The sequence below is a fragment of the Oncorhynchus clarkii genome, unplaced genomic scaffold (genome assembly GCF_045791955.1).
Source record: "Oncorhynchus clarkii lewisi isolate Uvic-CL-2024 unplaced genomic scaffold, UVic_Ocla_1.0 unplaced_contig_11125_pilon_pilon, whole genome shotgun sequence".
Taxonomy (NCBI): domain Eukaryota; kingdom Metazoa; phylum Chordata; class Actinopteri; order Salmoniformes; family Salmonidae; genus Oncorhynchus; species Oncorhynchus clarkii.
The window spans coordinates 217,501-231,854 of NW_027261086.1; the positions used below are offsets into that span (position 1 = coordinate 217,501).

The 14,354-nt window shown below is 46.2% G+C and overlaps 1 protein-coding gene across 1 annotated transcript in view; it reads left to right on the forward strand.

The window, feature by feature from the left end:
* The window catches only part of LOC139404707 (plexin-A4-like), a gene marked incomplete at its 3' end in the record, with an annotated part of 127,270 nt that overhangs the window by 80,305 nt on the left and 32,611 nt on the right, over positions 1 to 14,354 (forward strand). The window contains exon 5 of the mRNA XM_071147338.1: positions 9,424 to 9,547. Coding sequence (XP_071003439.1) covers positions 9,424 to 9,547 — 124 coding nt within the window. The remainder of the gene's footprint in view (positions 1 to 9,423; positions 9,548 to 14,354) is intronic.

Genomic DNA, 14,354 nt, shown 5'->3' on the forward strand with positions numbered 1-14,354 from the left:
TGTGGTAACATCTACTCCTTTCAGCTGTGGTATCATCTACCCCCTTCAGGTGTGGTATCATCTACCCCTGTCAGCTGTGGTAACATCTACCCCCTTCAGCTGTGGTATCATCTACCCCCTTCAGTTGTGGTAACATCTACCCCCTTCAGGTGTGGTATCATCTACCCCTGTCAGCTGTGGTATCATCTACCCCTGTCAACTGTGGTATCATCTACCCCCTTCAGTTGTGGTAACATCTACCCCTTAAAGCCATAAATATGTGTTGTTGATTTTGACTTGTTAGGATCAATATTATCATGTATCACTGTTGGGGGCTAAACACTGAACGTACTATGATGAACTCCCTGATAGAGCAAGGCATAGTTTGCCCTTGCCAATAGGAAGTCCATTCACCCTTTTCTCCAGTGTCCTCTTGTATAACCCTAAGGAGGTGGAGGCTTCCTTTTTGAGAAGTGATACATACTGTATGTAATGAGGATAGGCTTGTGTGTTCTTTTGAAGAAGGCCTTTTGATTGTTGGGCGTTTGATCGCCGGGGTTTTGTTGTCGCCGCGGTAACAGGATAGATGCGATATTGATATCGGAGCCGCTTGGACTCATTCCTCCTTATCTTTGATGTTCATCTCTGCTTTGTCTCGTTACACTGACCCAGTCTACTGTGGAATTATTAGTGACAAAGGGTTGTTTTGGTACCTGTAGCCACTCTAGTCTAGCCTGGTTTCTGATCTGCTTGTGCTGTCTTGCCAACCCCTACAGTATGTGTGACAATAGGAGTTGGCAAGATGGCACAAACAGATGTGAAACCAGGCCAGCTGTAGTCAGGGCACCCCAGGTCAAAGAAAATGACTGAATCTTCTCAGTCACTGTCGTCCCTTCAAGGTTGTAGCCAGATCAAGAGCGTGTCGCCCTGCGAGCTGATAAGAGTCAGCTTGGGCAGTGAAGCAGTGGTGTGTTTAGCAGAGGTGTTCATCTGACATCATATCTCAGAAAGGTTAGGCTGTATATCACTGAAGACTGGTGGGAGGAGCTATAGGCTCATGGTAACCCCGAGGTGAACCTGTCTCCTCTCCTCCCACAGAGCTACCTCTATTAACCCCTTCACCCCCAAACCAGGGTCCATATCCCCTCCCCCTGATCACCACACATCACCAACAGACAGGAAGAGCAGCAGGAAGATGGAATTAAAAGAGTAAAGGTGTTATACACAGTATGTTCTGATGACAGGGTCACACAGCAAGACAGATAAACCTGTTTAATAAACGCCGGGCCTGATGGGATCTAGCCGGGCCATGGTATGTCAGATAAAACGACTTACGCCGCCCCGGCAGACAGACCCAGAAGGGGCCTCAGATGAAGGAACTTGTTGCCAGGGTTTTTGACAGTTGCTGAAATTGCTTTGCGAGTCTGAAAGGAGATGGGCCGGCAGTGGGGAGAGGCAGCTGCAGTGTGTGTTTACCAGGGGCCAGATCGACGTGGATGGGAGATCGCTACCTCTCCAGCGTGTGTGTTCGTGAGTGTGTGTGTGCATGTGTGTATGTCTGCAGGTTGATGTAGACGCGTGTGTGTCTGTCTGGGGTGTGAATGGATGGTGGCTGCAGGGAGGCTGGTGGCTGCAGGGAGGCTGGTGGCTGTTGGCTGGTCATGCTGATGACACGCTGTCTGACATCCCACTGCTTTGACTCAGACAGTTCATCACCAGGAGTAGTTCACTGGGGCACATTTTATATATACATATATATATATATATATATATATATATATCGCTACCTGTGTGTGTGTTTGTGCGTGTGTGCACACACGCACACACACAAATGTTCCATATATATATATATATATATATATATATATACACACACACACACACACACACACACACACACACACACACACACACACACACACACACACACACACACTAATTTTCCACTTGGTGGGACTGTAGGGGCACAGTGTGGGGGTCTTGGCCCTGGGCCAGCAGCTCAGTCACAGGGATCTGCCTCTACACCGGGGGGTTATGGGGTCACAGCCACTGATTCAGGTAATGACCCCACCACCCAGGGACTGGGACTCCTGCTCTCTATCGGTCTTAATGATGCCAGAGGGGAAGGGGCTAGGGGGTTAGAGAGGCCCTAGTCAGGGGGAAGGGGGTTAGAGAGGCCCTAGTCAGGGGGAAGGGGGTTAGAGAGGCCCTAGTCAGGGGGAAGGGGCTAGGGGGTTAGATAGGCCCTAGTCAGGGGGGAGGGGGTTAGAGAGGCCCTAGTCAGGGGAAGGGGCTAGAGGGGTAGAGGGGCCCTAGTCAGGGGGAAGGGGGTTAGAGAGGCCCTAGTCAGGGGGAAGGGGCTAGGGGGTTAGAGAGGCCCTAGTCAGGGGGAAGGGGCCCTAGTCAGGGGGAAGGGGGTTAAAGAGGCCCTAGTCAGATGGAAGGGGCTAGGGGGTTAGAGAGGCCCTAGTCAGGGGGAAGAGTCTGGGTAGAAATGCCTAATTTGGGGAGTAGTAGTATTCTGCCTTGTGTTGTGGTTCCTGGACTCACCGAGATGACGTTCCGGCGCTATGTCTCATAGCACAGTATGATATTATCCAATGCATTTTTATACCTTATATGTACAGTGATTGCTTGGCTAATGTACGGGGTTCAGCCACTCAGAGACACATGCATAAGAATCAGGGAGGAATCTGTAACGGTGCCCTGTTTTTCCCCACACATTTGCATTAGGTGTAATTTAGGTAGTCAACCCATCAGTATGTGATGGTGAACAGTCAAGATGGAGGACTGTTCAACCTCTAACCTCCCTCAGATGTAGAGTGCATATTGAAGTGTGCTTGTGACGTTGCTGATGGAGCACCGTGTCTCAGCCAGCCTCTGGAAAGTTAATAGGTTTCATTTCCCTCTCCACTTGACCTTTTCTGTTCCTCCCTGCATTAAATATGCATTAGACCTAAAGTCTGTCACCACAGCCTGCTACATCCGCACCTCACCCCCCCAAACCTCCTCACCCCACTCACCTCACCTTACCCCTCAACCCTCCTCATCCCCCTCACCTCACCCCTCACTTCACCCCCCAAACCTCCTCACTCCACTCACCTCACCTTACCCCTCAACCCTCCTCATCCCCCTCACCCCTCACCTTAACCCACAACCCTAGAGTAGAGTACTGTATAGTACTGTAGAGTAGAGTACTGTATAGTACTGTAGAGTAGAGTACTGTAGAGTAGAGTAGAGTACTGTAGAACACTGTAGAGTACTGTAGAGTAGAGTACTGTAGAGTACTGTAGAGTAGAGTACTGTCACATACAGTACTGTAGAGTACTGAAGAGTAGAGTACTGTAGAACACTGTAGATTAGAATACTGTAGAGTACTGAAGAGTAGAGTACTGTAGAACACTGTAGATTAGAATACTGTAGAGTACTGAAGAGTAGAGTACTGTAGAACACTGTAGATTAGAATACTGTAGAGTACTGAAGAGTAGAGTACTGTAGAACACTGTAGATTAGAATACTGTAGAGTACTGTAGAGTAGAGTACTGTAGAACACTGTAGATTAGAATACTGTAGAGTACTGAAGAGTAGAGTACTGTAGAGTACTGTAGAGTAGAGTACTGTCACATACAGTACTGTAGAGTACTGAAGAGTAGAGTACTGTAGAACACTGTAGATTAGAATACTGTAGAGTACTGAAGAGTAGAGTACTGTAGAACACTGTAGATTAGAATACTGTAGAGTACTGAAGAGTAGAGTACTGTAGAACACTGTAGATTAGAATACTGTAGAGTACTGTAGAGTAGAGTACTGTAGAACACTGTAGATTAGAATACTGTAGAGTACTGTAGAGTAGAGTACTGTAGAACACTGTAGATTAGAATACTGTAGAGTACTGTAGAGTAGAGTACTGTAGAACACTGTAGATTAGAATACTGTAGAGTACTGAAGAGTAGAGTACTGTAGAACACTGTAGATTAGAATACTGTAGAGTACTGAAGAGTAGAGTACTGTAGAACACTGTAGATTAGAATACTGTAGAGTACTGAAGAGTAGAGTACTGTAGAACACTGTAGATTAGAATACTGTAGAGTACTGAAGAGTAGAGTACTGTAGAACACTGTAGATTAGAATACTGTAGAGTACTGAAGAGTAGAGTACTGTAGAACACTGTAGATTAGAATACTGTAGAGTTCTGTAGAGTAGAGAATCATACTACATTGTGATTGACTTTCTGTTATGAATAGTAGGCTAGCATTAAAGCTATATTTGTCTGTGTGTTTACTAGGGACATGAAAGGGTCATAATCTTGTTGGAAAGGCTGGCAAATCCTCCTCATTCTTCTAATTGAGTCACATTATCAAAGGCTTCAGGAAACAAGAGTGAAGATTAGTTCCATTCAGCCACCAATCTAATCCATTCATGGGGCTCTCTCTAAACGTGTCTCCACCAGCATTTAATAACACTACTGTTTATTCAAGTTGAAATAGATGTTTGATGTTTAACTGTCTGAGGGAGGATATCCGTTTGGATTGATTCAGCTCTCTAGACGCTGCCAGACTTCTAATAGATCTGGGAGTGGTCGTGCGATGTGAGCAGGCTGAAGACTATCACAGCTCTCAGCCTGAACTGTTGTTTCACAAGACCCTATGATGACAATATACGTTAATTAAGCGATAAGGCCCGAGGGGGTGTGGTATATAGCCAATATACCACGGCTAAGGGCTGTTCTTATGCCTGGATACAGCCTTTAGTTATGGTATGTTGGCCATATACAACAAACCCCCAAGGTGCCTCATTGCTATTATAAACTGGTTACCAACGTAATTAGAGCAGTAAAAATACAAGTTTTGTCATGCCTGTGGTATACAGTCTGATATACCACAGCTGTCAGCCAATCAGCATTCAGGGCTCGAACCACCCAGTTTATAAAACCAAAAATTCCACTGATGGTACAGTATACAATCTACTACAATGTTAGAGTACAGACAGTAATGTTGTATAGTATCTTTATAGTATAGTTTACAACTTCTCATTTATATTCCCTAAAACAAAAGTGGTTTTACTGCTATTACTGACACAGTTGGTGTTTTTCAAGGATATATGGTTTGGTAAAAACAGACGTATCAACTGTAGCTTAGCTACGACAACACAGAGAGAAGCTATGGAGAGTCTAGGCCTGCAATCTGCCTCCCTCATACAGAGCATATTGGCGCTGTTTTCTCCCACTAACCTCTGATTAGAGCTCTCCGCTAACCGCCACTACCGCTCACTGGCTACGTCTGAACGGCTGCCAACGCCTGGGCAGTGGCGCAGAGAGAAATGCGAGAAAGAGGGGACGGGTGTAGGGGGAGAGCGAGGGAGGAGAGAGAGAGGGAGAGACTGAATTCAGAGATGAGCAAGTGACCGTCAATACAGAGTCAGACAGACCATCATGGATAGATGTACCCTAAAGTCATCATGGATAGCTGTACCCTAAAGTCATCATGGATAGCTGTACCCTAAAGTCATCATGGATAGATGTACCCTAAAGTCATCATGGATAGATGTACCCTAAAGTCATCATGGATAGATGTACCCTAAAGTCATCATGGATGGCTGTACCCTAATGTCATCATGGATAGCTGTACCCTAAAGTCATCATGGATAGCTGTACCCTAAAGTCATCATGGATAGCTGTACCCTAAAGTCATCATGGATAGCTGTACCCTAAAGTCATCATGGATAGATGTACCCTAAAGTCATCATGGATGGCTGTACCCTAAAGTCATCATGAATAGATGTACCCTAAAGTCATCATGGATAGCTGTACCCTAAAGTCATCATGGATAGCTGTACCCTACAGTCATCATGGATAGCTGTACCCTAAAGTCATCATGGATAGCTGTACCCTAAAGTCATCATGGATAGCTGTACCCTAAAGTCATCATGGATAGCTGTACCCTAAAGTCAGAGAAATCAGTTTCCAGTCTCAGTATAGCCCCCCCCCCCCCCCCAATCAGATCAGATCTTTTGCAAATGAGTGGGCAACAGATCAGAATTTGGCTATCGGTGTAAACGCAGCCATAGAGTCAAAGCCAAGTTAAGCCAGATCTGAAGGGTAATCATTAGTAATCATTAGTAATCATTAGTAATCATGATTTCTTTCATCTCACCCAGTTAGTTTAGCTTCTTATCAAATCTTTCGTGAGAAGTTTAAAAGATAGCTAGACGTGTAAAGCCATGACACCATTATTCATGGACAGGCCTGATACCTTACCCCTAGCCATCTGCCCTTCAAGTCCAGCCATTGTCCCTGTTCGGAGTGCTGTAGGTTATTAGACGTTTTCATTGTGTTATTTTGTCCTATGGAATGAGTTACAGTTACTGTTGCACAAGTACAGAGGCTGGAGGCTCCAACACACACATTTCAATAAGCAAAATGTGAAAAGGGCCAAATTTTATTATTTTTTATGTGGCAATTGAATTCCCTACAACCTTCATATGCAGTGAATATAAGCCAGTGTGTTACAGAGAAGAGGTGGCTAGAGTCAGAGAGATAGAGAGGAAAAGAGAGGGAGGGAGGGAGGGAGGGAGGGAGGGAGGGAGGGAGGGAGGGCGGGAAGCAAGAAAGAAAGAAAGAAAGAAAGAAAGAAAGAAAGAAAGAAAGAAAGAAAGAGAGGGAGGGAGGGAAAGTTGGTGGAGCAGTTTGAGATCACTCCAGGTATGATTGATCTTCAATATTCCCAACGTATTCCTCCATGTTCCACGGCTCATTTGCATTACGAGAAAAACAAATTCCCACCCAGCTCTTCTAATGGACTGATTTACTTCACTAATGATAATGTATTAATGAGCCCAACCTGTCAGGTGCTCTGATGATCACTCATCAAATGGCAGCACCATATCTATCAGATGCCTAATCATGTCCACATCTTGGTACAACACAAAACAAACTTGCAGAAAGATACACACTCAACTATGCATGCTCAACACAAGTACTCAGAGAACATACAATAAACATCCTCAATTATCTCTCTCTCTTTCTCTCTCTCTCTCTCTCTCTCTGTCTCTCTCTGTCTCTCTCTCTCTCTGTCTCTCTCTCTCTCTCTCTCTCTCTCTCTCTGTCTCTCTCTGTCTCTCTCTCTCTTTCTCTCTCTCTCTCTCTCTCTCTCTCTCTCTCTCTCTCTCTCTCTGTCTCTCTCTCTCTCTCTCTCTTCTCTCTCTCTCTCTCTCTCTCTCTCTCTCTGTCTCTCTCCGTCTCTCTCTCTCTCTGTATCTCACTCTCTCTCTCTCTCTAATGCTTCCTGTGTTTTCAGGCAGAGTTATGAACATGTCATTGTGAAGACATCAAAGTAGATCTCTACAGTCTGTCCTGCCACTGTCAGCGTCTCTACAGGCCCTGCCATTTACAGACGGCCTGCGAGTCCCACAGAGATGATGTCATGAAACGCCCTCAGGGCATTACGAGCGCCCTTGTTTATGACTCCTAAAAGCAGTGCCCTATTAAATTAAAGTGCACTATCCCACAAGTGTCAAAGGGATCCATGTCAGATTTCACAGACACATGCTGCCCCATAGCTTTCAGACCCTAAAATGGCAACCCTGAGAACCCCCTCTATTGATTGTGACTGCACCGCTAGCCAAAGTGCCCTCTGTGGTCGGACCGTACCATTACCGGGTGGTTTCGGGGGGGGGGGGTATCACATTATTCATTCAGGTTCCCTCTAATCACAAACTGAAGGAAAGAAGGAGAAGGAAGAGAGAGAAGTTGTTAGATTTGACACGTGTGATGTTTTAGAAAAGGCTTCTGGCAGGTGAGTTAACAGCATGAAATAGAGATTTCTCTCCTGAGCCACCAGGCAACAGGATTGGTTCCCTCCCCCTACATCGCTCTGCATGGTACCCTTATTTACCTCTCTGTCTCACTCATCTTCTTCTCTCACGCACGCTCACGCATAGACACACGTAGACACGGGTGGCGAGAACCAACCCGTAGCCAACACACCCACTCCAAACACATCAATACTGAATCAAATACATACAACACCCATGCAGGTACAGGCACTCAGGTGTGTGTGTGGGAGTGTATAACTGTATTCTCTCTGGGGTTTTGTGTACTGTGGGGTTTATTAAATCAGCAGTACAATGGGGAACAGGAGGCCTGATGCAGAACACAAAGGGAAGCTCTCTGGTTAAAGCCTTCTCAGACCTGCTTAGCAGAGGAGCTGAGAAAAAGACTATTGAAAAGCCTCTGAATGATTGTTGCCTTCCCTAAATCTCCTCTCTTCTGTTCTCTCTTCTCTCTCTCTTCTTTCACTCCGAAGCAGATTACTTCTTCTTCTTCCATTCTGTCTGCCGGCTTCTTTTCTCCACGCTAGGTCGCTTAAAACTTCACAATGCAGACACATCTCATCCCCCCGATGAAAAGCTTCTACTGCGGAAGGTATTACTGTATCTCAGCCGTCATCCAGCCTCCCAGAAGTCCCTTCTATCATTCTCTCTGAGGACTTTGGCTCTCTGTGGGATTTGCTGTTAATTGCTTGAGAACTTTGTTTAAATCAACGAGGATTAAACTGAATAGGTTTTACGGGGATTTAATGGAGGAGGAGGTTAGGGGTTATAGTGGAGCGTCGGGCCGCGGAGTGGTAGGTACAGTACAATGGTCTTTTGGTAGTTGATATAAAGTTTTGTGAGAGTATATCCATACTTTCTTTACTTTCTACTTTACCCAGGTGTCTGTACTCTTACCCAGGTTTGCCAATGTTCCCAGCCTCTCTGTGTGAATATCTATGTGACTGTCTCATGGGAGTTAGAGGCGTTCCCTATACCTGCTGCTGAAATAATACAGCCGTTTAGATGTTCTTAGTAATGCTGTGGCTTTGGGAATGTAAACCAGAGGCAGCGGCCCACTGTCAACAGATACTAGTGTGTGGAAACGTGAACTACACAATTCTCCCAGGGACAAAAGCAGAGAGAAAGAGGGAGTTAAGTCTATTTACCAACCCACATAATATAATGGGAATGGATTAGACCACCTGGCCCTGGATTAAGAGGGGGGTAATCCATCCCTTGCTCCCCATCCCCGCCCCCCACCTGCACTTGGCACTGCCCATGAATGGCCCTCATTAAGATGGCCTCACAAAGACAGAGCCTGTCCCCCTTCTCCCAACAGAGCAGCTCCACTTCCACAAATAGAGGCGGCCATTGTTTTAGGGTTGTCCAGTCACAGTGAATGGCGAGTATCCGTGGATAAAGCTCTGGTAGAAATATGATGAATGTCTCCGTATTAATATCACCCCAGGTATTTCCACTTCTTTCACACAGGTAACTAACATTCTTCTGGTTTCCCAGGCGCTTAGCAGGTGGGACAAGCCATGTGAACGAGGCTCCAATGGGGTTGACTGAAGGCTGCGACGGGTGTTACGGTGAATAACCTCCCCCCTCTGTTACTTTGTGTTCCCACAGGTGCACCAGGAAGGAGAACTGCGAGCGCTCGGCCGAGCCCCGGCGGTTCGCTTGGGACATCAAGCAGTGCGTCCGCCTCAGCGTCCACCCCAGCAACATCTCCGTGTCCCAGTTCAGCGTCACGGTGAGTGGTGACCACTTCGCACGGTCAAAGTGTGTTCAAAACACTGCTTCCTCCTTGGTCCTGTCCACTAGGCACGGAAACAGAAAACCTTTTGAGACGGAAAAATGTAATATTGCCATTCTTATTGGACATCTTCAGATAGCGCCTCCTCCGTTCGGAAATGTTTTCTCTCATTTCGTGCCCCACTGAACCTGACCAGTCTAAAATGAAAAAGAAGTGTCTGGCACAATGACCGATATTATTGCATTTTAGTAGGCTTACAGTTACTATGGTGACCAGAAACCCTATCAGTATACAATATACCATCATCTGGTATTGCATCCGATGACTGAATGAGCGGTCACATCGGAAAAATCAGATTAGGAAAAAAACAGGAGGCGCCCAACCGTTTTAGTGGTCCAATGAACCATGTCATAGTTGAAGGTATTGATGTTGCGCCTCACTAACACGGTTAAGCCTGGGGAATCATCTTTAGCCAATGGCCATAACGTAATTATCCCCTCACATGTCACAGGTCCTTACAGATCTGTCCATCAAGGCCAGGGTTTCCCCTAGCATTACCTCATGCCACCTAGCCATCATCTAATCATCTGTATATTGCAGCTGTGTTCTGTCTCTGTCTATCTAGACAACGCGTTATTATCGTTGGCTTCCAGGCTTCCACAGACTTCTGCGTAATGATCAGTGATACTGGGGGTTATATAGACGCTGTGTAGCTGCTGCTCTGATATTGTTCATGGAATCACTGGGGTGATGCTGTTTTGCTGGCACTAAAAACCTGGCCTCGTACGCACCATCCTGGTCTCGCTTCACTGGAACAGAATGGAAGCTCGCGAGATCAGGATGGTTCGTACAAGGCTACTGAAAACCTCCCTAGAGGGAGATTTTCAATGACATCGTAGTGAACATAACACTGGTTATAATAATGACATAATTTCACTCTGTTTTGCCCACTGGGTGGGTATTATATAGAGATACAGCATACCCTACCAGCTGATCTGATATTGTGTATGGAATCAGCTGGGATTGTGTTGTGTTGCTGGCACTAAACACCTCTCCCTCCACACTAGAGGTATCTACTGGTCAGTCTGCTGTCTTAACACCTTTCCCTCCACACTGCTCAGTCTGCTGTCTTAACACCTCTCCCTCCACACTAGAGGTGTCTACTGGTCAGTCTGCTGTCTTAACACCTCTCCCTCCACACTAGAGGTGTCTACTGCTCAGTCTGCTGTCTTAACACCTCTCCCTCCACACTAGAGGTGTCTACTGGTCAGTCTGCTTTCTTAACACCTCTCCCTCCACACTAGAGGTGTCTACTGGTCAGCCTGCAGTCTTAACACCTCTCCCTCCACACTAGAGGTGTCTAATGGTCAGTCTGATGTCTTAACACCTCTCCCTCCACACTAGAGGTGTCTACTGGTCAGCCTGATGTCTTAACACCTCTCCCTCCACACTAGAGGTGTCTACTGGTCAGTCTACCATCTTAACACCTCTCCCTCCACACTAGAGGTGTCTACTGGTCAGTCTGCCGTCTTAACATCTCTCCCTCCACACTAGAGGTGTCTACTGGTCAGTCTGCTGTCTTAACACCTCTCCCTCCACACTAGAGGTGTCTACTGGTCAGTCTGCTGTCTTAACACCTCTCCCTCCACACTAGAGGTGTCTATTGGTCAGTCTGCTGTCTTAACACCTCTGCTGTCTAAGGTCACTGTATGACTGTATGAGTCTTGCTGATCTGGGCAGCTCCTTTGAGGGACGCTGTGTGTGCGTGTGTGTGTGCGTGTGTGTGTGTACTCTCTCCTCTCTCCACCTGTGTTGTGTCGTGTCAGTAAACCCATCAAAGCAGGCCGTAGCCTTTCCCTCTTTCTCCCTGTGTAATCCTGGCGCCACCCACCAGGCGCCAATCAGATACACAGTACACAAACACTCCCCAGGACACTAGCCAAACCCTCTCTGTAGAATCACACCACCAACGGTTTATGGTGAATAAGAAGTGGACTGGTGTTTTTGGCGGATAGGGGAGACGGCAGAATAACAGACGGCAGACACCAGACGGCAGACACCAGACGGCAGACACTGGTGACGACAGAATAATGTCCACCAGGTCTCTTTAGCTATGTTCATGCTTGGAACTAAATTCCATTTTCATGTGCTTGGCTGGATATGTGTGTTCTGTAGGACTAGACTGTAGATCAGTACACCAGTAAATGCAACACACTGCATCCACCTGTCCATCTATGACAGTGGTATTCAGACTTTTTCAGCTGGGACCCCATTTTATCCGTCGGAATTTCTGGGGACCCCATTATTTTTGTGATAATTTATCATGACCCCACCCCCAAAATAATGACACAACCTTAAATTAGATTTTTACACCCACAAGTAACTTCAATTCATTACATTTTCATGTCTTAATCAAATAAATGGAATTTTTCAAATGATCTCATTAATCTGTGCCCCCCACACCCAAAAAAATTGATATTTATTTTGCGACCCCACTGCAGTTCCCCCCCCAACTTTGAATACCAACAATCTACGGTATCATTTCAATCCCATTTTATACGTAATGGGGATATGAGATTGCTTTTAATCTCTGCTGGCCAAGTATATAAACGTAAATCAGGAAGGGTAAGGTCATGTACAGATACTACTCTCAGGGTACTGTCTGAACATTCAGCTCCATGGGTGTAATAATAATAATAATCATGGAGAGCGAGAGTGTGTGTACACACACACACACACACACACACACACACACACTCTGCCTTGGCGTTCTGAGAGTGTTTAACCTTTCTCTATGCAACAGATCTCCCATCCAATTGATTGGTGAGACTGGGCGGGCAGGCAGGGCCAGTCCTTGACCTTTTAGTTATTAAATATTAGTTTAAAAAGATAAGCTGGAGCCCTCTACAGAGGAGTTTCTCTCTCATAAAAGCATTGATCTGCTTTTCTTCTTCATTTGCCCATTAGCTTTTCCTCTTGCGGTTGTTTTGGAGTGTCTCTGGGGCTGTTGTCTGTAGATATAACAGCCATCCTATAAAGACTTCCTAGAGCAGGTGCTAGTAAACTGACCAGATCGCTCCCTGTTGAGATAAAACACAATTCTAATAGCTTCACAGAGGAGGTCTGGACTCTACTGTTAGTGTTATTACAAGTATATTGCTGTATTCACATGCCTCCAGACAGAGAAGAGAAGATAATGACTTGTCACCAGGCTGCTTGTCTCTCACTACAATGAGAATTCAAATATGCTCACAGCTTGTGACAATAGATGTATTCACACATTGTAGTAGGATTCCAAAAGGCATATGGAATCTCACACTCTGTTTTCAGTGGATGACAGTCATAAGATGTGTCATACCAAGATGTGTCATACCATGTGTTATTACAGTATAATGCATCATATATTCAGCTGTCATAATCTGCCACATGTGATACAAATCAAGGAGGCATGTACAGTATGCATCTAAATGAACCACCCCCAGATCAACATCCTCCTCTTTATGTCACTATGGCAACCCAAGCCAATACGATCTATCACATCATAGCCTCCACGCGAGACGCAGTGTATTATTAAGGAGAGGCACGAGAACCTATTTCTCTCCATGTGTGTGTGTGATTCAATTGACACGGAACACAGCTTATTTTCCTACTCCATGTTTAGGCCCGGGCGGCTCGGGTTAGGGCCGCGACTGCTCCAAATGTAATTGAAGAAAACTTGCGCCACATTGCTCCTTAAAAGGAGAAAGAAATGAAGTGGGAAGAGGGCTGTGTCTCCGACCCTGGCTGCGTGTGGCTCCTCTACAGTAATAGGGAAGCTCCTGTATCTGTTCGGTGCCCAGCGACAGACTTTTCATTAAACACTAAACAGCAATATAAAAACAGTGCAGGTCAGCCCGTCTCACATCGTACAGGAGCTTCTCTGGCTCCGTATTAGAAATGTGCTGCGGCCAACAGCAGAATGGATGCAAGGCCTCCTCTATTTGCCACCTCAATATTTATACTTTGGTCTTGACCCATTCATATTTTTCTCCCCCTTTCTGACTTGTTCAAGGACTATTTTTCTACTCGTCAAGTACCCCCCCCCCCCCACTCATCCTCTGCTCTTTAGAGAGGAGGGCAGTTTACTCAGCACTATCAACAACAGGAATCTACATCCTTCTCTTCCTCATTCCCTCCCTCCCTCCTGCCTGCTTGCATACTTGTTTCACTGTTTCTTTCTTTCTCTCCTTCCTTTTCTCATCCTGCCTCTTTCTTCCCTTCATTTCTGCCCCCCCCCCCCCCATACCTAATTTCCTCTCACCTTCCTCCTCTCCCTTTCCACCTAGCTCATCCCCTCCCTCCCTCCTTCCCCCCTCCCTCCCTCTCTCTCATGGACATGTACTCGTAGAAGTGGGATGTGAAATTGGCGCGGCCTGCCGCAGGGCATGGTGGGTAGCCCAGGGGGACAGAGCAAGGAGGGCATTGGCCTCCAACTGTTCACCAGATGACAAACAGTCAAAGAATCGCCAGCAGCCTTTGTAAAACACAGAGCTGATGCTCAACAAACATGTCCTGCTGTCTTCTTCTCTCCTTGTCTTTTTGTTTCTATCTCTCTCCCTCTTCTTCACTCTCTCTTTCACTCTCTCTACCTCTCCTTCACTCGCTCTCCCTCTCCTTCACGTTCTCTCTTTCACTCTCTCTCCCTCTCCTTCACTTTCTCTCTTTCACTCTCTCTCTCCCTTTCCTTCACTCTCTCTCCTTTACTCTCTCTCCCTCTCCTTCACTTTCTCTCTTTCACTCTCTCTCCCTCTCCTTCACGCTCTCT